Source organism: Tachysurus vachellii, chromosome 15 (assembly GCF_030014155.1).
Source record: "Tachysurus vachellii isolate PV-2020 chromosome 15, HZAU_Pvac_v1, whole genome shotgun sequence".
Lineage (NCBI taxonomy): Eukaryota > Metazoa > Chordata > Actinopteri > Siluriformes > Bagridae > Tachysurus > Tachysurus vachellii.
This window is the reverse complement of record NC_083474.1, coordinates 7,930,789-7,955,943: the sequence shown is the minus strand read 5'-3', so window position 1 is coordinate 7,955,943 and position 25,155 is coordinate 7,930,789. Positions and strand designations below refer to the sequence as shown.

Here is a 25,155-nt window from a genome sequence, read left to right as displayed (position 1 = left end):
AATGGGTTTTCCCAGACCATCACACAAATAATACATTTGTTTGGATTTGGACAGTGTAAAGAAACTAATACACTCATAGAAACATGAGAAGTAAAAATAGTACTAAAGACACCAAACAATCTGATATTCTTAAGGTGCGCCATAGCAGCAGGCCAAATATCAGAGCACATGCAAGATCTTGTTTTAGTTAAACAACATCAGTGAATGCAATCATGCTAGATCAACATACAATATGACAACTTGAGATATAACAGAATGACAGACAGACAGATATTTCTTGAACACAGCACATTTAGAGGTCATTCAATAAACCAGCAAGGTTTTCTTTTTATCATGATTTTTTTTTAAATTATCCATCAATCCATTTTCTATAACACTTATTTTACAAAGGGTTGCAGGGAGCCTAAAGTCAATACCAGCGGTCTCAGGGGACAGTGCGTGGGACACCCTGGACAGGGTGCCAGTCCATTGCAGGGCACACAACACTCACACACTCACTCACACAGTATGAAGAATTTAGAGATGCCAATCAACTTACAACATGTCTTTGGACAGAGAGAGACCTGAGTAGCCAGAGGAAAACCCTAAAGCATTTTATTTTATTTTATTTTATTTTATTACTAATATGAATTGTCAGCAGTCTGGTGAGATGTTTGAAACTTTCCTGTGGGACTTACAGTTCTGTATTACAAGGTCTTAAGTATAGGATTGACTAGAATGATTTAATACTAATCCGAGCCAAGTGGTTTAGTATGATGGCGTTGAGGCCAAGAGTAACTGCTAGCTGAGTAGGGAATGAGTGAGCCATGATTGATAAAGAGACGAGGTGAAAATTACTGCTTTGGCCCGCGGTCACTCAAAGCGCTCTCTTCAGAGTGAAAGCAAATGGAAGGTTGGATGTAATGAAAGATTTCACTGCTCCTTATACACCCCTACAAAAGCTCTAGAGTTTCCAATTAGAAAGAATCCGAAAGAGGCCAGCCAGGCAGAAAATTACACTGATCCAGGAACAGCTACTGTAGGTAACAGATGAGAGGGGATCCAATATGTTGTTTGGGGATATTACTGTTGGTGTTAGGTGCATGACCAGAAAAAAAAAATCATGTTTAATCCCAAAAGCATTGAGTCCCTGTTGCTGAATCCCTTTATAATTCCTAAACACGTTTTACTGCAGAGCCAAAAATTGCTTAAAAGAATGGAAAAACGTATAAAGGTAAGAGTAGAAGCATTGTCGAAATGATGAAAGCACAGAAACCTTAAAAAAAACACTTTTTTCATGGATGATATGACCAGAAGATAGTACCATATTTCATAAAGTATTGATTGATTTTCATACACAATAGTCTCTATAGTTTATACAGAATGCACAGGTATCCAGGTGCTCAAAATAAAGCAGATCAAATTCATAAAATTTTCAAAACTCAGATTTAGAAGTAGTTTTGTAATATCTCCAAGAAAAATATTGCATTGACTCCAAAAGCCTGAAAACAGTGAAATTTTTTTGCAAGCTTCAGAAAAGCTTAAAGTCCTTACTTTGGGTTAAGTCCTTAGCTCTGTGTTGTTCTATGTAGCTCTGTCTTTGTTCTATGTAGCACCATGGTCCTGGAGAAGCGTTGTCTCATTTCACTGTGTACTGCTTCAGCTATATATGGTTGTAATGACAATAAAAGCTTCTTGACTTGGCTTGACTTGCTCCTCTAAATTGTACAGTAGAAAGCAGCTTTTAACTTTTAACTTGTTCAATTTAAGAGGCATAACTCGATTTGTATCTGTGCTGAAACATATTCTGTTCTCAAAACACTTAAATGTGACACAGAATCCAACCCAAGCAATGAGCTTTTAGCATAAGCCGCATTGGAGTGTATTGGAGAATTAGCTCTGATCATCAGGTTCTTTACCTTTTCAAGGGCCTGAGTACAGAACTGCAAACCTGCCTTCACAGAGAAGGAAGGATGTGACACTAGATCCAGATTTGGTCAAATAATGGTGCTATACAGGGCAGCTGTATTTTACCGCATTCTGAATGGGACAGCCTTTATCATGGGAATGCACAAATGCTGCTTCACAGTGATATCTACAAAACAGCTGTCTGCTGAATGGACCACAAGTATAATATCACATGTATATGCATTCAATTACTATGTAGAGGGTTTGTGCAAACAAAACACATCCCAATCCTGCAGTACAGGGAAAAGCTTAAGCACATACACCAACCCCTGCATACACAATTAGCATGCAGGCAGATTCATACTAAGTAGCATCAGTGTTTTTTTTTAATCAATAATGTTGTATTAGAAACATGGTGTAATTGACCCCACACGGTGCATACTTACTGATCTAGTGTCCCGGTTGCCATTATGTATGAACACAGTTGTCTTACACTGCCAAATGTCTTGCCTTTTACCTTCTGTACATAATGCATCATACATCAAGCTATGAACATCATTTCTTACGATTTTAAACAGCTCAGTAACATTTTAGGCATTCGGCAGACACCCTTAACCAGAGCAACTTACATTTATTTCATGTTATTTTTATTCTATAACTGAGCAACTGAGGTTTAGGAGCTTTGTTCAAAGGCCCAGCAGTGGCAAGCTTTGAAATCACAACCCTCTGATCAGTAGTTCAATGATTTAACCACTGTGCTTCCCCTACCTCCAACCAGATCCAACCTGACAACTACCTTAGCATCAGGTACATTATAAAATCATTTAATCTATTTCAATGTCAATTGAAACAAGTTAACTTTTTTTTTTTTTACCTGCATTAAGAAATAATGTTAAAAAATAAATAAATATTCCACCAGAACAAATCCAGTCTAGGCTTTCTGCAAGCGTCACATTCAGTAAGAATGCAGTTTAGCAAACATGCATATCTATAGATATCTAAATGTGCTTTCTTGACACAATGAATGTCCCATGTTGTTGGATAGCTATATGCCATCGTGAAACAGACATAAGTGTAATCGATGCAGTTTATAACAAAGCACCAGCTGTGAAAATCCCTGTGATGCTCCAAATATAGCCTGATATTCCAGGAGCAGGACCCATTGCGATCTTCTGTTGCCATCTATCCACCTGTTTTGCACGCTTAGATGCTTTTCTGCTCAGCACGGTTGTAAAGAGTGGTTTACCGTAACATTCAGCTTGAACCTGCCTGGAATTTTGACCTCACTCATCAGTAAAGAATTTCACCAATATAACTAGCTGTAGCTTACTGGATGTGTTTGTGTTTGCTTGTCACATCATTCTTTATAAACCTTAAAGAATGTTGTCTGTGAAAATGCCAGATCATTTCTGAAATGCTCAAACCAGCCCAACAGGCATGAACAACCTTGTCACAGTCACAGAGCTCAGACATTTTCTCCATTCTGATGTTTGAAGTGAACATTAACTAAAGCTTGACCTGTATCTGTATGATTTTATGCGTTGCACTGCTGCCACATGATTTCATCACATAAATGTGCATGAATAGTGTATAGGTGCTTCTTATAAAGTGAATGGTTTGTGATATGAAGTGAATGAGTGATCCAGTTCCTGATACAGGACGAACAGGAAGAAGAGGGAAAAAGTTGCAGGTACAGGAAGCTCCTATAATAACATGCTCAGTGAGATGAGGCTCACCCACTATATACACAATTACACTAGGCCAGCTGAGCCTGGGGCAGGTGCTGTGTTTGTTTTTGTAATGTGTTAATAAAGGCACTCCCGACAGACAGCGCCTGATACTCCACTCAGCCCAAACTGCACATTACTTATTCATTTAGCAGAGCCTTTACTGTTCCAGATCACAGCTGAAGCAATCGGTCAAGTGTGCTGGACAATCATCTGAGGTGATAGCTGTGACTCGGGTCTGTCTATAATTCCTGAATAAGTATTGATTTATTGGGTGTCTTTGTGTTATTATGGAAATAGAAGATTTTCTTACATAGCTGGATTAAAAACTCAGAGATGTCTATTTGTGTCACATGCAGCATCGCTTCACATTACTCATACGACAGAGAATCATACAGTACATGCCTAGAATGGTGAATAACTAGAAAGTCAGGAAACACTAGGGTGCATTTGAACTTTACTTGGAGCAAGATGCAGCATGCTGTTTAAAGAAGGGATGATTTGTGAGGGTAATATCCTTGTGCGAGAGATCAATGAGGATTACAAGGTGCAATTATTTTCAGCCATTCCACCGATTTATCGTCACCAAAATGTAAAAGTCCCCTTTAATTTGAGATTTTTTTTTTTTTGTAAAGACCTTGAAATCTTATGTAAAATATCATTTGTTTTCCTATTTCAGATTTCAAAGAGGATTTTAATAGGATGAACATGTTTCAGGTGTCAGAATCAAGCATTCGTTTGAAAGAGTTATACCTCAGTATTAAAAAATTCAATTAAAACACACATACACACTCACACACACTCACACAAAGCCAACACACATGCGCACACACAGCCAACACACACACACTCTCTCACACAAAGCCAACACACACACACTCACACAAAGGTAACACACACTCACACAAAGTCAACACACACACGCACATACACACAGACACTCTCTCACACAAGGCCAACACACACACACTCTCACACAAAGCCAACACACACACACTCTTACAGGAAGCCAGCACACATACACACACACACACTCACACAAAGCCAACACACATGCGCACACACAGACAACACACACACTCTCTCACACAAAGCCAACACACACACACACACTCACACAAAGGTAACACACACTCACACAAAGTCAACACACACACGCACATACACACAGACACTCTCTCACACAAGGCCAACACACACGCACACTCTCACACAAAGCCAACACACACACACTCTTACAGGAAGCCAGCACACATACACACACACACACAGACACAGAAACGCAAACAGACACACACACACTCTCACACAAAGCCAACACACACACACTCTCACACTAAGCCAACACACACACACTCTCTCAAACAAAGCCAACACACATGTACACACACAGACACAGAAACACACACACACAGACACACACTTTCACACAAAGTCAACACACACACAAATACTCTCTCACACAAAGCCAACACATGCACACACAGACACAGAATCACACACAGACACACACACACACTCTCACACAAAGCCAACACACACTTACACATGCACACACGCACAATTTTTCATCTATTTATATATGTATTTATATTTATATAATAATTTCCTTATTTAAATAATATGTTTTTAATAGATTTCACAGTTCAGAAGCATCTCATTAAACACTCTGAATACATCACTGTACTGTATGTTAGTCTTAATATGAGGATCCTAATATAACACTATATTTATTTCATACCTGAAAGTAAATTCTGTGGTGCTATAACACAAACACTCTAGTGTTTTAAGATGTAAACCACACCACACACACTTTCACCAAAAAAAGAAATAAATAACACAGGCGACCGGAATGGACTTTTAGACGGTGCTGTGATTTAATAGGGCATCTAGTTAGCATTTGACAAGAATAATAAAGCAAGCCTCTCACTAAAGCCAACAGTCTCGACACAATCAATAGCTCTGGTTCTCCTTGGGGGAAATTGTCAATGAGCATCAGGAAGCTTAGGTTTTGTTATTATTATTAAAGATTTTCATGCCAGTCTTAATGTGAACAAAGAAAACATTACAAAGTTACACTTAATAAACAAACGTCTAATATACTGTACAATGCAGCTAATTAGTTGACTCTCTTGTCCTCTCCTCGTTTCTGGCACACCCGTTTTGTAATGTCATGTAATTGAACGTTGTTAAGGCTTGTTTCAACAATGAAGTTGGCTCTAGCTGTAAAGTAAAGCTAATAAAGAAAAGTACATTAAAATTATATGAAGTATTGATTGCTCTATCTTATTTCTTTGGAGGATGATAATGGACAAAATATCACTCCATGTCCTCTTGTCACTTTTAAAGAGAAGTAGATCACAGACCAAGAACGCCGTCAGCCTAAAAACTCTCGTACAGTACCTTTGTTGTTCCACGAGAGATGGTGGAACCCGTCGAGCAGTGCTAGAAGATCAGATGGAATGTGGTGATATGCATTAAGGTAAAAGGTTGTGGCCTGTTTCAGGCTTTGCAGGCAAGCATCAGAGTTTTAAATCTGTAGCAATGCAAGAAAAACAAGTCATCCAGCTTCATTCTGGATCATTCTCAGAGCTTAGAAGAGGACCTGTAAGAGAAGGTTGCAGTTGTGCTGTCTGGAAATGACAAGGGACTGAACGAGCACTTTCGTCTGAGTGGTCTTTGTGGATAGAAACGAATAAGTCAAGTGAGAAAATTACTTCTGAACTAATGAAACTACACCAACATCATTTGTCCATAAAATCTTACCGTGACTCACATTATATTACTTTCTGAGATAAGCCGGTGGTGTATCATACATATTATAGTTATAACTTACAGCCTTCTCTCTTTTCTTATAAACTAATCTCGCTCTGGTTCTTCTACGCTATCAGCTCATCTTCTCTCTGCACATCAGTAGCAGTAGCAGGAGGCTGTACGTGGTGTATGATTGATGCTTGATCTTCCATTAAGCAAACAGAGAGATAGCAAATTTATTGATTGTTGTTGCTCTTATAAAGCTCTTTTTCTGAGCCAGCCCAATAAAAGCAGGATTTCTCTGGTACGGGAGTTGCTATGAGTCTGATTCTATGTATATTCACTGCACGTTTCAACATGTTCTCACACTTCCTATTAAGACCAATTTGCTTCATATGAACAGTTGTGGTGAGTAAGCGTTTATATCACTCAAATCAAATCACATCTCGCTGCTGTTCATTTGAAAATGTCTTGATTTTTTATGAGTTCATCCAGTGCTTTCTTAAGACTACAAGCTTTTCAGAAAAAATAAAAAATAAAAATCAATGCTATAGTTTAACATGTAGCTCATTGGATCCCTATATGAGGCAAAGTAGCATAGGGAAGAATGCAGTCAGAGCAGAAACTCTATGTAGTGTTAAAGGAATGTAATGTCACGAATGACCTTCATTCCTTGAAAGTAGAAGTTATCTGAGTGGACACATTAAGATATTCCTGTGAATGGTAGCTAATCCTGTAGAAGTGCTCTGAACTCCTATTCAACTATTAACAAATCTTAAAGAAGTGCTCACAGAAGGATCCATTCACAACTGCAGGGTAATACCTGAGGAATGTCTTTTCATCACATTATGAAAATGCCCCTGAATCAATCAATAGGCTTTTAAGAAAAAAAAAAAAAAAACATATGCAGAGTGACACAATCAATGGGCGAGATCGATGTGGCCCTTTTCTCCTCTCTCACTGCCGGGTGTTATTTGTTATTACTTGGGGATCTGAATGTCTGTACTGGTCACCTTTCTCATCTAGTGTTCTAATGCTTTAATAACTCCATCATCTCCTTATTGTTGGCTTGCTGAGCCAAATCAAATGCTGTATATCCTTTGCAGTTGACTATGTACTTATCTGCATTGTTCATCAGCAGGGCTTTGACAATTGGGACGCTGCCTGATTGCACAGCCAGATGCAGTGGTGTGTCCTTGCTTTTGTTTTGAACGTTGATGTCAGTGTGCGCAGAAAGAAGCAAGAGCACATTGGCAAAGCCTTTATTGTGGCACGCAAAGTGCAGCGGACTCCATCCTCCTGCCTCAGCCACGTTTGGGTTCACCCCGGCATTGATCAGCACCGAGACCACTTCGTCGTGCCGGTGGTGGCATGCAAGGTGCAGCGGCGTCCACCCTCCTTCACCTTGTGCATCCACAGAGCCGCCGTTCTCCTCCAGAACTAACAAAGTCTCGGAGTGTCCCTTAAGTGCTGCCAGGTGCATGGGTGTCCATTTCTGCCCTGTCATGACATCAGCGTCCTCGCCGTGACTTAGCAGGAACCTACATATGCCTGTGCAGCCTCGGAGTGCTGCGAAATGCAGTGCGCTGTAATTACGATTGTCTTTGAGTTTCACATCTGCGCCGCTGTTCACCAGAAGCCGAGCTACCCTGAAGTGCCCCTGCTCGGCTGCTAGGTGCAGTGAGGTGGTTTGAGTATTATCTGTCCTGTTTGGGTCTGCTCCTTTAGCCAGTAAGAGCTTGGCTATGCTCAGGTGACCATACTCACATGCTGTGTGGAGTGCTGTCCTTCCAGATTGTTCTTCTTGTATGTCTACATCGGTCAAGCGAGAGAGAAGATGGCGCACAACATTTTCGTGCCCATTTTGAGAAGCAAGGTGAATAGGTGTCCATCCTTCTTTGTCTTTCACGTCAGCCGTGGCTTTTGCATCCAGTAAGAGACGAACAGCCCGGTCGTCTCCGCTCTGTGACGCGAAATGCAGAGCTGTCCACAGGTCCTGTTCGGCGAGGTTGACATCAGCACCGCTTTCCACAAGCAGGCCGCAGATCTCGTGGAACTTCTTCAACACTGCGATGAGAAGTGGAGTGTATCCGTTGGCACTCTTGCAGTTCACTGATGCCCCATTATTTAACACCAGCCTAACAATTTCAATGTTGCCGCTGGCGACAGCATAGTGAAGGAGTGAGTTGTCATCTTTGAAGAGCATCGAGACATGCTCTTTCTTTAAGACGTTCTTGAAGGTTTCAAAGTCTTTGTGTTTCAAGTATGACACAATGTCTTTATCTGTTAGTAAGTTGGATACAAAAGAGTATTTTAATCCGTGGAGCAAATTTTAAATACATGATACATTAGATTTCAAAAACCAACCTGAATTTCCTTCTTGTGTTTCGTGTGAATCCTGGAACAGCAAACGTGAATATTTGTTTATAACAGAGAAAAAACAGTGTTTGAAAAATACTCCTACTAGATCTATAGTGTATTAGGTCTACTGTAGGATGAAGGCCACGAGGGAACTTGTGTGAAAGTGGCAATGATTTAAGTTTAAGCAGAGATTTCATTTTTCTGCTGACAGTGTGCTACAATACATAGCCAAACATCACTTACTCCTCTCTGCAAGGCTGGCAGACACTGAAACTTTTCAATTTTATGTGACCTCTTCTTTATCACCCTGCCTGGAATCTTGTCTGGGAGTTTCAGGACATCGCTTAAAGCTTCAGTCATCCTCACGGTCTCTGAAGAAAAACAGATAGCATCCTGCTGGGTGGCACAGCTCAAAACAGCTCACCAAAAGCACAGTGCAGAAAATGCAGTCTGACGTTTTATTCCTACAGAGTTCCACTTGGCTTAGTTTAACTTTCTTGAAAGTCAGGTCAAAATCCTGCATTGGTGACTTTACTTGCACCAGCACCGCTTGTTATTTTAACAACTCTCAGTCCGTCCTCATTACGATACATATGTAGTTAGCCTTTGAATGAATTGTAACCTCTGAGCAGCTGGAGAGTCTTAAACAGTGTAGTGTTTAAAATGAAGTATAAAACTGTAGTGATGAGCAAATAGCTGAACTAATCACAGTTTTAAACATTTTATACACAGATTTAATTACATTCAGCTCATTATTATTCATTTTACTGAAATTAGTAGAATCACGTTAAAATTTTTATGCAATTAAACAATGATTGCATTGTATTAAAGGTCTATTAAGAGAGATTCATCTTTTTTTGAGTTGAGCTGCTCATCTTTTTTAGTTCTGAACTCTTTGACCAGAGGCGAAAAAAATGGAATTTGTGCCTGTTTTTTATTGTGCACATGTTCAGCATTGTTTTTTTGGGGTTTTTTTTGTCGTGTTACAGTTTAGATTGATGCTTAATGGCTTATATGAAAGCAAATACTTAAGACTTTGAGACGTTCTATTTATCCTAAGTATTTCTGTTTTTACCTGGGGCAATATATTCATCGAAATGTTCCAAAAAACAAAACTGCCATTTTTTCACACAAATGTTTATCACCCAAATCTGAAGACGTTATCTTCAACCACTAAGAACCTGTGTAAGGTTATCGCAAACGAGGTAAAACATCTCACACTGAAAGCAACAGTGTCCTGACTTACTCATTTTCTACATATAGTATCATCCAGGCTACAAGTACAAGTAACTAATCGAAATATTCAGATTGACCTTTAACACAACAGCTACATCAATATCGTATTGCAATACTGAATCCTATCTCAAAAAAAAAAAAAGATGACACAACCACCCACAGAAATTGTTCGCACTGCTCATGTTTTTGGGTTTTGGTTCGCCGACTACGTAATCGACCCTGCAGAACGTATGTATAAAGAAACACAGCCGAGTGTTACCATAAAAAGCTGGTCGTTCACTTGAGTCTTGGTGCCAGCATTGTTGCATTAAGCTGATCATCTCCTCACACTCATGAGGCTTGTCATCTGGGACCTTGTCCACACCGGGCCTTTTTCCAGATGTCACTCTGATCAATATTTCAGTCATATTCATTCCTGCCTCAGAAGAATAGAATATAGAGGCTTTGTTTAAACTCAAACACTTTATGAGCTGGACTATGAGCTGAAATTAGGATGCAGATGTACCACAGTATGGTCTCTTCTGGGTCAGAATCTCCCACATCACAACGGCGAAGCTGTTGTTAAGGAGGAACAGACAGTCCTTAATCAGGCAAAGCAAATGCATAATCATTGTGTGATTGAATGTGATTTAAAACTATAAAGACTGCATGCTGGTTGGATTTTCACCTGTAAACATCATATTTTGAAGTAGGAGGTTCAGGGTTCTGGCTGAAAGTCTCTGGTGGGATATAGTTAACGTTTCCTCTTGCTGCCAAATGCTCGATGAATGCTGTCTTGTTAGAAAAGTCTGCCCATTTAATGATCCCAAAATCTGAAATCTTACAAAAGTAAATCAGTTGATTTTAGCATATGGTTTGCTACTGAAGTCCATTCTTGTTTCTGTGAATTAGATTTATTAGAATTCTGCAAAAGATATTTTTGTAGAAATGAAGCATCGGCTCATCATATGAAATATAAGCTACATTATATGAAATAAAAATGTTCCATCTATTAATTAACAACACATCTGTTATCCATTCATAGTATTGTAATCTAGTATGAAATGTGGAACATCCTCAAATCAAATTATTATTGACATTACAGTAGCTCGGTCATTCCCAGTCATTCCCTCATCAATCTCTTTTTTCTCTAGATGAATTATTTCAACTTGGAATATATACATCATATACAATCTCATGCAAACTTGTAAATATTTTACAAATAGTGTGCTCTTAATTCTTTCGATTTTAACCCTAGCTCTTAATTAAAATGCTTTCATAACTCTTATATTTAAATGTCTTTGTTGCTTTCTGAAAGCTGCTACGCTACATTTTGTCGTATTGTATACAATGACAATAAAATCTCTTAAATCTTCTCTCTCATATCTTCAGAGAAAAAAATGCAGCTTGTCGTGTTACAGCCACATAGTCGTCAGTTCACAAGACTTTTAAACTTAAAGTTATAGCTTTACCTTTGACTAAAGGACTGGGTAGTCCTACTAAATAAACTTGTCCTGACAATATCAATAATTACACTTAAATCTCTCTTTACCACAAGCTCAGAAATTAAATTTGCACCTGTCTTGTTGTGTCCATGTTATGCCTTGAATTTCTTTGTCATGTCACACTCCACAGTGGCCTTTAGTGACTTATATGAAAGTAGATATTTAGGGCTTTAAGAATTTGTAGTTCTTTATAAGTATTTCTGTTTTTACGTAGCCTACTAGGGGTAATATGTTTGTAGAAAAGTTTGATATTCTGCTCTCTGAGATACACCAAGTTCTTATTCATAAGCGTTTAAAACGTGAAGCCGTTCTCTTCAACCACTAAAATTCTTTGAAAGGTTACACCAACAGAGGTGAAAATATAGCACACTGACTCATTTTATATCAGACTTATGGCCATAAACGAATTAATTTGTTTATACTGATTGAAAATGTCTGATAAGTCAATAAAAAAAAGTTGAAAAAAGAAAAGGTTGTTTTTAACCTTGCAGATGACGCTAGTGTTCAAGGCATTCTGTTAATCAAGCTCCTGATTGGTGAATTAACCAGCACTACTGATTACGTTTAAGCACCTTAACGTGAAGGTGATCATCAAGGAGGACGTTGGATAGCTTCAGGTTCAGATGAAGGAAAGGTGGCTTCATGCTGTGTAGGAAGTTCATGCCCATGGCCACCTCATGGATCATCTGGAACTTTTTTGGCCACATAAGAGTATGAGTTGTGAGAAGATTATCCAGGGATCCTCTGCTCATGTACTCCATCACTGATGCAGACGAGCCTTTGCACAGCCCATAAATGGTCATCAAGTATTTAAATTTGATCTTTCCTATTTTGGCTGTATGCACCATGTTCCTAGGAGATACACAACACAATGCTATAATCTGATCCACATACTAGAAAAGTAGGAGTGGCGACTTGTAAGACTGGATCTAACCATAGAAATCCTTTCAACATTCAAATCCTCTCAAATATAAAAATAATCTTAAAATAAATCCCGACATTTTTGTAAATCTGCTTTTTTGCCAGTGTTTGTTGTTAAATTCTATACAAATCAAACTCAAATGAATGAAATCCAATGGAAATCAATCGGTTGTGTTTTACCGTGACTGTGTAGACATACCTGTAATCACTGGAGGTAAAAGCCTTAACGGCACACTTTTCTCGCCACAGCTTTAGCTTGACTTTGTTCACATGCCCGAACTTTCCTTCGGAAACTTTCACCCAGTCTGCTTCAAAATCTTCTTTTTTAAAATACATAAATCTCTCACCAATGCCGGAATCATGATGCCGACTTTTAGCACGTGTAGTAAGTTTTGCCATTTTGAATTTTTCTAACAATCCAAATTCTGTCAATCTCAACCTGAGGTATATCTTCTCTTCAAAAAACTTTACCAACTACAAACTGGTCCAGGAGTCAGCAGGAGTTTTGTGTGCTGTTGATTTGCATAAGAATGTTACTTAACCGGTTTTGAAGTTGTTTACGAGACTGCGTTGATTTCCGCCATCTGATAACTTTGTGTGGAGGAAAATATGCATTTTGAAAAGAATGAAAGTTTGAGTAAACTATGTCCGTCTCGCTACTCCATTGTTGCCCATATGCAAAGTTTATACAATTCTACCATTTAATCCGGGAAAATATTCAGGAATTAGCTGAATCACAGGATTCTGCCATGTTTAATTCAAATTTTAACTGTTTTGTGCATATTGTTGAAATTCAGGGGCAGTTTTTAGGAAAATGGAAGATGTATTTTACCTCTAGATTTCTGATTACTGTTACAAATCCTCAGATTACACACAGCGTGTCTCTGGTATACTAACATACTGGTATTTACTAACTTTCTACATAAAATCCTAAATTATATACTATATTTTGTGCAGACACAAATATATGTCTTTTTGTTACTGAAGATATTTTTACCTTACATAATTAGTTGAGGGGGCACGGTGGCTTAGTGGTTAGCACGTTCGCCTCACACCTTCAGGGTTGGGGGTTCGATTCCCGCCTCCGCCTTGTGTGTGTGGAGTTTGCATGTTCTCCCCGTGCCTCGAGGGTTTCCTCCGGGTACTCCGGTTTCCTCCCCCGTTCCAAAGACATGCATGGTAGGTTGGCATCTCTGGAAAAATTGTCCGTAGTGTGTGATTGCATGAGTGAATGAGAGTGTGTGTGCCCTGCGATGGGTTGGCACTCCATCCAGGGTGTATCCTGCCTTGATGCCCAATGACACCAGAGATAGGCACAGGCTCCCCGTGACCCGAGGTAGTTCGGATAAGCGGTAGAAAATGAGTGAGTGAGTGAGAGTAATTAGAATCAGTAACAATACATTAATGTAGGTTTTCCTATTGTCAAGAAGATTGCTTTTTTATAACCTATATTAACAATAAATGTTCTTTCGTTTTGTTAAATGTTACAATTTTAAATTGTTAAATGTTTAAATGTTAAAGCATTAAATATTTTAGACCTAAATATGAATGACATTTGTGGATACAGTGGATGTTTTTTTTTTCTTCCAGGTATTTGATACTCAAAAATGGTCAAAATTCACAATTTAATTTTAAAACATTGCAAAAGTTTTTTACATACATAATGCATGAAAGTGTTAAGTACATAGATGTTTATTACTTTTTGGTAATAATGAAGTATCTCATGCTCTGTGGGTTTCTGTCACTCCACATCCTGCTTTTTAAACTGAGAACATTGTGGACAATGTTCAGTACAGTGGACACAATGTTCAGTACAGTGGACACAATGTTCAGTACAGTGGACACTGTACTAGTTCACAGTATCTACATAATGTTTGTCTGTGTGTGGTGGGGTTTTAATATTTAATGTACACGCCTCAAAAGAGTATAAATCAGTATAAAGAGTACTAAAGAGTATAAGTGATTGGGATAAGAAAATAAAAAAATCTAATTTATCATTTGAAGACTTCAGCAGGAAGGAGTTGCACTATTATTGCACTATTACCTGAGGAGCTCTTACAGTATTTGCACTATTATAAACTGTTGTAGAAAGGACATTATTTACATTTACATTATTTACTATATTTACATTATTTACTGATCAGTTTCACCCAAATGAGGATGGGTTCCTCTCAAGGTTTCTTGCTCATGTCATCATCTCAGGGAGTTTTTTTCTTGCCATTGTCACCTCTGGCTTGCTCATGAGGGACAGATGTTAGAGATATATTTATAGTATATAACTTAATACTAAACTTTTATTTTTTTTATTCTGTTTCTATACTTCTGTAAAGCTGCTTTGAGACAATGTGAATTGTTAAAATTGCAATACAGTAAAAAAATAAAAACAAAAATAAATAAAATCTTTTGCGACCACATGCACACATTTAACAAAATTTTGACTTGCATTATTATCTCTTAAGCCTGATTTAGGTTGCCTTGTAACCTTATGTAATATATAAGTGTACAGTAATAACATTGTCAGCATACATTTATATTGTTGTAGCTACATACAAATGATTTAGAATAAACTGACGTTAACTGGGACGTGATTGTTGGTATGAGAAGAGCTGATTCTCTCTGGTTGCCTCTAGATTGACAACAGTCTCTTGACCTTACACGGAATTTTGACTAACAACAACATCCAGCAGTTCTGATGGTGCAAACATCTTGTTGATGAGAGAGAACAGTGCAGACTGGCTGGAAAGCAACATGAACTCAATTAACACCTCTTTACAACCGTTAGTGAGCAGAACCTTGAGGCATAATATCATGAATCTGAGGTTACAGTAAGCTAGAGGCTCATAAACTGTACAGCTGAAGGTCAGAAGACCTTCAACTTGGAACATTAACTGTGGAAACACATCATATGCAATAATAAACTTTTTTTTTATATATTAATGTATGCAATAATTCCTTTTTTTAATAGTAACAACTCATTCAGGATCTTGTAAGGTTGATGCTTTAAATAATCAAAATCTAATAACAAACCAATTTAAGGTCTTTCTGAATTGTTAACAAGCATCGGTCAGTTCTGAAGCCACTTTTGAAACTCCTCATAGTTAGAATGATTTTTTACATAAATCAGTATTTCATTATAGAATAATAATATCACCTTTTCAATTTATTCTCTGTAGTAAATGTGTAATGTAAGAAGAAAATATACAAAATGCTGTGATTTGCTTCCCTAATTCTTTTTCTTTATATCTTTATAAATAAAAAAAAGATATCATTCTCCCTTGCTCTGCCACTCCGTCTTCCTTCCTCCATGTTTCCAAACAAAATCATTCTGCTACTGGACACTTTTAATACAGTAAACAATTTTAAAAGACTAAAATCAGGCCCCATGAATAGACTTTCAGCTGAAACTGTGATTAGTTGTGAATGATTTGTTGAGAATGATTATTGTTTCATTTGACCATAAAAATACGGTTACTGCTGAACGGCACGTTATTTGCCCTCGTTCTGTTTGAATGTGTTTTTGAAAGCAGTGTGTTAGCATTTGGAGAATGTGCTGCACATATACAGTGTTTTACAAAGTAGAGTGGAGTCGAAATAGCAAAAAAATGTTTTTGGAAAAAGTGGTCATTGAATACATCCATTCATTCATTCATTCATTCATTTTCTACCGCTTATCCGAACTATTCCCAGGTCACAGGGAGGATGTGCCTATCTCAGACGTCATTGGGCATCAAGGCAGGATACACCCTGGACGGAGTGCCAACCCATCACAGGGCACACACACACTCTCATTCACTCACGCAGTCACACACTCACACACTACGGACAACTTTCCAGAGATGCCAATCAACCTACCATGCATGTCTTTGGACCGGGGGAGGAAACCGGAGTACCCAGAGGAAACCCCCGAGGCACGGGGAGAACATGTAAACTCCACACACACAAGGCGGAGGCGGGAATCGAACCCCCAACCCTGGAGGTGTGAGGCGAACGTGCTAACCACTAAGTCACCGTGTCCCCTCATTGAATACATTTTGTGTGAAAGCAGTGAGAAAGGATTCACTGTCTGGTCTGCATAGACTTCGCTGACTGTGTGAAGTGTTTTAACAGTGTCACTGTTTTAAACAATATATGATAGCATGCAAAAAAAAAATGTAACAAAGAAAATGATTAATCGTTGATATGGTAAAATTTCCTGTAAGAAACCTTTGCTAACCTTGACAAGTTGTACATATAAAATGCTGATAGATTATTGCTGTGAAGTAAGAGGAATAAAATATCCTTTGATAATCAGTCACTTTTTTAGTTTCATTTATTCACTATGATGAATAAAGAAAGCCTTTTATTTATATATATATATATATATATATATATATATATATATATATATATATATATATATATATATACATATACACACACATAATGATTGTATGTAGATTCGTTTTGTAACTCTTTATCTATATACTTTAATTGCAAACTTCTTGATTTAAAATAAACGAGAAGCTTCAAACGAGAATCCTTCTCACTTTGCTGTGTTTCTGACTTTCCTTTCTGTCTCTCCATGCTCAGGTTTCCAGATGGCTGAACTTCTTACACTTTCAATTACCAGGAACCTATTAAACGGTTTATAAATAATCATCTCTGTCATACTTTTCCTCTGCCACCTGAATGTGCCTTGCCTCTGGCTTGTAACCACTACGCTGGTGATTTACACACAGAGGTTTCCTAAAGGCGCTGCTTACTTGTTACAGTTTAATTGCAGTACCTGATGTTTTTCATCCAGACGCTGGTGCTGGAAAATGAATAATGACAAACCTTGAGCAATAAAATACACCTAAAGCAAATGCTGTATGCATGTCTACGTGTGTGTATGCTTTGTGGGATATAATGGGATTTCCAGGAAATCATTTACTATCTGAATGTGCATTCTGCATGTGTTGTACATTTATAATGCCATAACATGATGGAAGCAAATTGCTATTAATAAAAGCTAATCTACTGCTAAAACACTTTTTTATATCTTAATTAAAATGATTATAGATGCAAAGGAGCTAATCATAGATCAACATTTAATCAATGTTGCCACTTAATCAAAAGATGAGTGGCTCAGAACAGATCTTAATCAGATGGAAAGATGACGACCTGAAACCTGTAATATTTCTACTGTACAATCAGATGACTCTATTTGGAACAGGTTTGTCTGGCCTGAACATTTTTCACATTTTCACACTGTGAGCTGAAGAAAGCCACAGCTAATCAGCCAGACACAGCGTGACTCGAGAACCTGCAAAAGTCTACAGACACAGTTTTGCCAGTTTTGCATATTTACTATTGTTGTTTGTTTTACAGGTTCGATTGGTGCCCAAGTAAATCTATTTATAACCTGCCAGCATGATAGCCAAAGTGTGATTAAAGCACGTCTCAGAGTAAATATATTTGACAGGGCTTGGATGCATTTCATCTCAAGGTAAGTCGGCGTCTCTGTCACTGTTTAAAGTCACACACAGGTAGAGTTATGACCTTTACTCGAGATGTCTGCTAATCATCCAAAAACACACAGAGAAGACAATAACCTGATACTACGCCCAGATTTATGACTCACTGCCATCTAATAAGTTTCATTTGTTTATAAGAAAGAAGCGAGCCACTTATAGAATATGATCTTATTAAACAAATCTTAATGATGGTTGCCTGCTGTGTTTGTGGAGCCAAAATGAAGCCAAAAGAAACACAACTTCCTGTTTTGCTGCACATTTAGTGTTGCTGATACTGAAAGCAGACACCCAATAATTACTTTATTTACATAACCAATATGCAGAAAACATGACACAGCATTTCAACGCTGTGCCAAATATTGGCATTTTCTATTATATACAGTGTTGTAACATGCTCCAGTTTACACTGTTTATACTCTGACAATTGTTCTGATGATACAAAGCCTTTGTTCTCTTTTCGTGCTTTCTGAGTTTGTCCTTGTTTGTTTACCGAGTTGTCACCAAGCCCATTGTGCTCTGTCTCATTGTGATCTGTGTCTAATCTCTTGACCCTGGATTTGTCTTACATTTTGGATTGTTTGCAGAATTTTCAATAAAACCACCTCACCTGCACTCACATCTGTCTCTGTCTCCTTATTATGAAACAGATCATTTTTGCAATATTTTCCAAAGGTTTTTTAAAACTATCAAAAATATTGGTATAGGCCCAATTTTTATTTTACCCCTTTAATTCAGCTCCCAAACTGCTTCATCATTATGAAAATATCTTTCTTAATTAAATACACATTTAGCATAAAAGCCTCTCTCCTCAAAGCCCTTTCAAAATGCTGTATGCCTGAGGGAAATGGATTACTCAAAGCTTAAAAAAAGATTTTTCATTTGCTGGAGTAGAAAGCTAGAAAAAGGTCAACTTGATGAATCCGAGAAGAGAAAGAGGTGCAGTAAAACATGATCGAGTAATGATGGGAAGAAATCATTGGGCGAGAATTATTGAGAGGTGCTCATGAGGGCTGAATGATCTTGAGGCTCTCTCAGGGAGAGCGAGGCAGCTGATACTCACCCTCGCACACTCAGAGCAGTTCCCCCTCAGATCACGGTGTAGGTAGGCAGTGGCATAGTTAATCATCTGGAAGAGACTGATGGTGAAGCTGGCTCTTTTTGACAGGGCCCTGGAAAGCAGGCGGATGCCTTATAGATCTACAGGTAACCTGGCAAATGGCATGGAGGACAAAGAGTGGGAGAACAGAGCAACATCAGTTATACAGTATTCTGAATGTTTTCAGTGCATTTTACTCGAATTTGTTTCTTGTTAGTTCCTTAATTAAAAATATTCTAATCAGTCTGCAAGAAATTACCTTTACTCTTTTTTCTGGTTGGTTGCTGTTGTACGATGGGGCTTTTTGGTGAGATTTGGCAGGTGACCAAACTAAGAAGAAACCCAAATTGAAAAAGTTAAAAAACCCAGTTTCCCTACAGTTAACATTTGGCTAGACAAAGGAATTGAACATAACATTTTCCAAAAGAGTTCCAGCAATACAAACTTTAAAATTTCTGAAAGACTTCAGAACCTGGCTTCTTCCTAGAGTGGATAACTCACCCAACTCATCTCTGTAGCATGTCAACAATTAGGACTTTATGATAGATTGGGTAGATGGAAACCAGTCCTCATTAAAAGTCACATAAGCAGAACCTGGTATGATTGTTACGATTCAGCAAAATAGTTTATTAAAGTAGAGTGACATCATTATGAAAACTTGCTCATGACAGCTCTAGGCTTCACTTGGAATGAGGAAATGCCTCATTCAGCATACCAGAAAAACACAGATTTCACTATAGGACAGTATGTAAACCCATTCATATGTAAACCCAGTTATGAACCTAATTTATGAGCTTGCTCCCTATCCAACCTGACAAACCTTGAGAGAATTATCCCTATGCAGTGCATTGTTCCGTGTGTCTAAATTCAAGTGCAGAAAGTAGACATGGTGTACTGGCCAAAACCCCAAGGATACAGATATTTGCAACTCACTGTGCGGCTCACAATAAGGTACTAAAATAAATGCACTACATTGAAAAAATAAATAAATGCACTACATTGAAAAAGATGTTAGACTGTAAACCTTTACAGCTTTCAACATTCCAATTCATGGAATGGAACATTACTCAGAAGGCAGTGTTTTCCTGTGATAAGGCCAACATCAGATTGCAGACTGACTATTTAACCATAAGCAGGAGTCTGGTTTACACTTTGTACCCATAAAAAAGTGAGATATGAACGCCATGTTCTAGGACTATTAAATACATTAGGCTGAATTTGATAGCCAGGCTATAAAACCTTCCTGAAGCAGTGGTATACCATACTGAACAGCAGCTGGTCTAATCTTATGTTGGGTGAGAAACAAGCAAGACTTAATCTCCAGATTCACTTGGGTGTCATTTGTTATCTGAGGACAACATACAGGGCAACGAGGGCAAGGACGAGATCTGCTGGTTTGATACGTCTCTAGAGGTTCATCTGAATTCCCACTATGTCGTTCCAAAGCTGTTGGAGACACTTGTACAGAATCCAGATGATGCTCTTTTATATTTATAGGGCTGTTCATGACTTCCCTGTTTAATTCGGACCACAGGGTTTTAACAGGATCAAATTCATATCAAATTCAGCACTTGTAAAAGACTGATTTGGTCCTGCAGTCATTTCTGTATTGGTTTCAATGCATGTTTGGAGCCATTATCTTCAATGATGGGGCCGCACTGAGGGTAGAATCTAAAGTGCCCTGTAGACTTTGTGGTACCTCCGTAAAGCGAGTAAAACCAATTGTATGAAATAAACACTACAAACAATAATAAATTATTTGTACATAAACAACAGAATAAACTTTTATATTTGTTCTAATAAATCATCTCATTAGAAATACTGTGCTAAAACTGACATCTCCATGGAATATTTTAATATAAAGGCAAACAAATTTTCATTCTTGAAAAAAAAATGAAAGAAAAAGGATTTCATTTGCTTTCAGTCCAAAAGAACTCCAAAAAAAAGTATTTAATGCTTCTCTATATTTACCATTTTTATTACGCACGCCAATAATTCTTAACCTCCTATGGGAAATGTGCACCTTCTTTCAGGCAAATTTTGAACTGCTCCAGTCTTATTATTCTTATTTGAGAACAGACAAGCCAATAAAGCATTATTAGGAAAAACAAATCTTACTGGAAAAGAAAAATTATTGTGTCGTTTTTTTTTTTTAAATCTATTTATTTATTACCCTTTAAATGAATGATAAAAACTTTAGACTGTGAATTAGATTTTAGAAAAGACTTTGAATTAGATTTTGAACTGAAGCACAATTTAATGACAAATTAGTTTTGAACCTAATGTACAGTGCGATGCACGATTTGTAGTTTCTCTGGAGACAAAACTCATTCAAGGAGTTTGAAAATGCTAGAATTAATTATATGAATAAACGAATGAGAAGAATGAGAGTGGATTAAAATTTTGCTCTTCATTTGAGTTTAATCAGCTGTGAAATGTGTACAAAACATACTGACTTCTTGCTATTCTGCTAGCTTAAAAATAATTTACTTTAATAAAAGAAGAGATTAAGAAAACAAATCAGATCATCTGGTGAAAAAACTGCGCAAGTTTCAATTACATTACAGATTACTTTTTTTTTACATGTCTACAGCTAAAATGACTAATCTATTCTGTACATATGTTAACTAAGTGTTCTTAAGTGAGCTATTTCAAAGTCAACAGTGAATAATGTAGCTGGCTTCCTAACTTAGCTAAATGCTATAGAAGGTTTGATTAGCTTGCTTGGCTCCTTAGCTAGCTACAGTCTGTTAGCTCATTATACTGTAATTCAACTTTCTAGCATAGGTAGTTATCTAGCAAAATGTCCCTTATACATCATACACATTCTGAGTGTTACCTAGTGGTTCTAGCAACACTTAGACAATTTTAACCCAGCATGCAATGACTACCGAATATCAAAAATGACATGTTAATCTTATTTTAATGCTGTTTATCTATCATAAACAATCTGGCTAGCTAGTTTAGCATAAAAAGGCTTACCTGTTCATGATTACACATGATCTCCAAAGGTGTTGGCTGGCATAATTTGAAGATGCTTTTCACACTTCGTTCACTTTATTTCCTTCAAAGCATTTAAAGCTGAGGATTCCTGACAAACTGGGCAATTTGTTTTTACTATTTCAGACATAGAGCAGACTTTCATCAGCTTAATTTGGAATCATTTAAATCATTTGCACATATTGTCTTTTCATTGACTAACAGTCCTCTGAGGTTAGATCATTTTTTTTCTATGTAACTCTGATCAAAATAAATTGAACAAAGATGAAGTGATTTAATAATAAAAAATAGTATCTTTAATATAAAAATAGTATACGTACAGTGTATTGTACTCATGTGCTGTAATGTGTAGTTACTGTAAGATCTAGTTTGTTACTGTTCACCCTTGAGAATAATGCAGCTTTATATGTGAAAGTAAAATTGACATTTCACAGGGAGACAATCTGGTGAAGAAGTTATCCTCTGGATCACTGGAAGGTCAGATTCGAACTCAGCTGACAAAGTTTGATTCGGAAAATAACATCAGACAATTACTTTTATTTTGCTTTTGACAATTGCAACAAAAAGAGCAGTTTCAAGTATGTCGCTCTTATCACTAAACCTGCCGGTCTGTGTGGTCAAGAACGTCACTTCGATATGAGATGACAGCGCAGTCTTTGTAATGTGTTTCTCTCACAACCCTTTTTTTTTTGGAAAGGATAGAGGATCAGGTATTGATATGTAGGATGACATGTGGATGTACCTTGTAGCTAAAAAGGTACAGCTACTGTAAGAAGTCTAATGAGGATGTTGTGAATCTTTATATGATGCCGCCTGCGAAAAAATGGTTGCAATTACTGGATTTTGTGTTGCATAATATGCTGATAGTGGGACTCTTGAAGCAGCAGTGATGATGGATGACAATGCAACATGGAGCAAAGTTACCTGATTAATTGTCTGTCCAACCACGGCGGTAGAAGGGGGGCCTGATGAAAACTGTTAATGGCAGCTGAGGAAACAGATGTTTTAGCTTGGCCTTGGTTGGTTTTCAGTAGTTCAGCTTCAAAAGAATGTTCACCAAAGAAGCAGAGTTTCTAATTTTGAATCTTGCTGCTTTCCTGGTAAACTTGAGGAGCAGGTAGATTCTGAGCTTGCTCCTTTTACTAGCCAGATTTCTGTGATTCTGATTAGCTGCTCACTGTGATAAAAGACACTGTCCTCTCTATTTTTACCCAGAGGATGAAAACCTGTCAAGCCATTTTTTTTTTTATTCCGAGTGAAGACATAGATCTAGCAGTGGGTGTCATCAGTCCTAAGGCCAAAATCAATGAGTGTTCTTTAAAAGTCACGGACAGATGGAAATGGCACAAGGCCAATTGAGCTTGATAGGAAAGATTTTGCAGTTGCGGTCTGGGTAGGAGACAGAGGCTGGCTGACAGAACTCTGAGTGACAGCTTGACCTTCAAACACTAGTGATATTTGAAGTTATGCATCTCCAACAGTGTGGGCTGCAAGAGGGTTTGTGGGTGATGTATGCAACTGTTAAAGGGTGTCTGATAAATCTATGCAATGTCTATTTCGGAAGGCATGATCAGCAAACTCGGGGTCAAGCTCATCAAATCCTTACACCATGCACTGTTGCCTCACTTCTGCTCTAAGAAGACACATATAGAACTCTCCCAGTGCTCTATAATCTATCATGGGTCTCATATCATACGGGACTCAGAAAATCACTCTGGACACCTTATATCCAAGGCATCCACTTTTTTGAACTTTTACCTTCTGGCCGGCACTAAAGAGCCCCAAATACCAGGACAACCTGGCATAAGAACAGTTTCTTCCCCAGGCAATCTACCTCATGAACAGTTAAATGTTCCCACCATTATGCAATAACAACGTGCAATAGCCTTACATTTAATTGTCGCCATCTCCATCCTAGTACATCCCTGCATCTCATTTTATTCTATTCCATTCTACCATCTATAGCACAACTGTACATACAATTTACTTATTTTTCAATGTATTTTTTAATTTTTTACATATGTGTATTTTTTGGTAATCTCATCTTGCTGTCTCTGTGTACTAGAAGCTTATAACACTAAAACATGTTACTTGTATGCGCAAGCATACTTGGCAATAAAGCGCTTTATGATTCTGATTCTGATTCTAATATCGTTGAGGACTTAACGTGCTATCTTCACTGGAAGCTGAAGAACAGTGATCAAGCTTAAGGAAAGAGTTGCTGTCAGTCGATGAATGTTTTCAGGGCATAAAAGGAGATTGTTTTCAAACTGAGTGGAATTTTCAACTTTGATTAAAACTAAGAGTCTCCCTGTGAAGTTATTTACAAGGAGTCTTTGAAACTTAAATCCTCCTCTATTTTTTACTAGAGCAGAATCCTTGATGAGTAAGCTAACCGAGAAGGGAGTGGACAGCTGCTCCCACTTGTCTATCGCCACTTGATATGTTACGACTTGTCAGTTCACTTTTACTTTCATCTCTTGCAGACATGATTCACTTTGACAGGTCCAGAGACCATTGTGAGGTTACAAACAGTCTTGTTAGGTGTCTATATTTGCTTTTCTTTGCCAAAGTAAGTGTATTTGTCTGACTTGGAAGCCACTCACGTTTCCATACGATGACCCCACATGAAAAGCCTAAATATACATGAGAAACCATTTAGAAACCATAAAGATGGCTTTATTCTACAATTGATAAGAAAAAAAAGACATAATAGACACAATATGATATTGAATTTTGTGGTTATATAATTGCATTTGAACATAGAGTACAAAGTTCTCACTCACTCATTTTCTACCACTTATCCGAACTACCTCGTGTCACGGGGAGCCTGTGCCTATCTCAGGCGTCATTGGGCATCAAGGCAGGATACACCCTGGACGGAGTGCCAACCCATCACAGGGCACACACACACTCTCATTCACTCACACACTACGGACAATTTTCCAGAGATGCCAATCAACCTAAAATGCATGTCTTTGGACCGGGGGAGGAAACCGGAGTACCCGGAGTAAACCCCCGAGGCACGGGGAGAACATGCGAACTCCACACACAGAAGACGGAGCGGGAATCAAACCCCCAACCCTGGAGGTGTGAGGCAAACGTGCTAACCACTAAGCCACCGTATCTGCTGTCACCTAGAAGATGTGTTCCCTTTTGGGTCTGGTTCCTTTCAATGTTTTTTCCTTATATTG

At 37.9% G+C, this 25,155-nt stretch overlaps 2 protein-coding genes across 2 annotated transcripts in view; one reads left to right on the top strand and one right to left on the bottom strand.

The window, feature by feature from the left end:
- zgc:162608 (uncharacterized protein LOC100037332 homolog) overlaps positions 1-25,155 on the top strand; it is a 131,203-nt gene that overhangs the window by 49,179 nt on the left and 56,869 nt on the right. The gene's annotated exons all lie outside the window — the stretch shown is intronic.
- ankk1 (ankyrin repeat and kinase domain containing 1) lies at positions 5,468-12,830 on the bottom strand. Its single transcript, XM_060888615.1, has 8 exons — positions 12,570-12,830; positions 12,022-12,301; positions 10,633-10,784; positions 10,471-10,520; positions 10,225-10,380; positions 8,973-9,100; positions 8,736-8,766; positions 5,468-8,651 (listed from the first exon to the last, which is right to left on the bottom strand). The coding sequence occupies exons 1-8, from the start codon at positions 12,767-12,769 to the stop codon at positions 7,399-7,401; spliced, it is 2,250 nt and encodes a 749-aa protein (XP_060744598.1). The 5' UTR covers positions 12,770-12,830; the 3' UTR covers positions 5,468-7,398.

Bases quoted from the DNA above. Each gene is read 5' to 3' on its own strand.
- ankk1 (XM_060888615.1), bottom strand. From the start codon at position 12,769: ATGGCAAAACTTACTACACGTGCTAAAAGTCGGCATCATGATTCCGGC. The intron at 10,381-10,470 runs GTACATCTGCAT...CTTCTGAGGCAG, and splicing joins CCAGAAGAGACCATACTGTG to GAATGAATATGACTGAAATA. The intron at 8,767-8,972 runs GTAAGTGATGTT...TTGCTGTTCCAG, and splicing joins TGCCAGCCTTGCAGAGAGGA to GATTCACACGAAACACAAGA.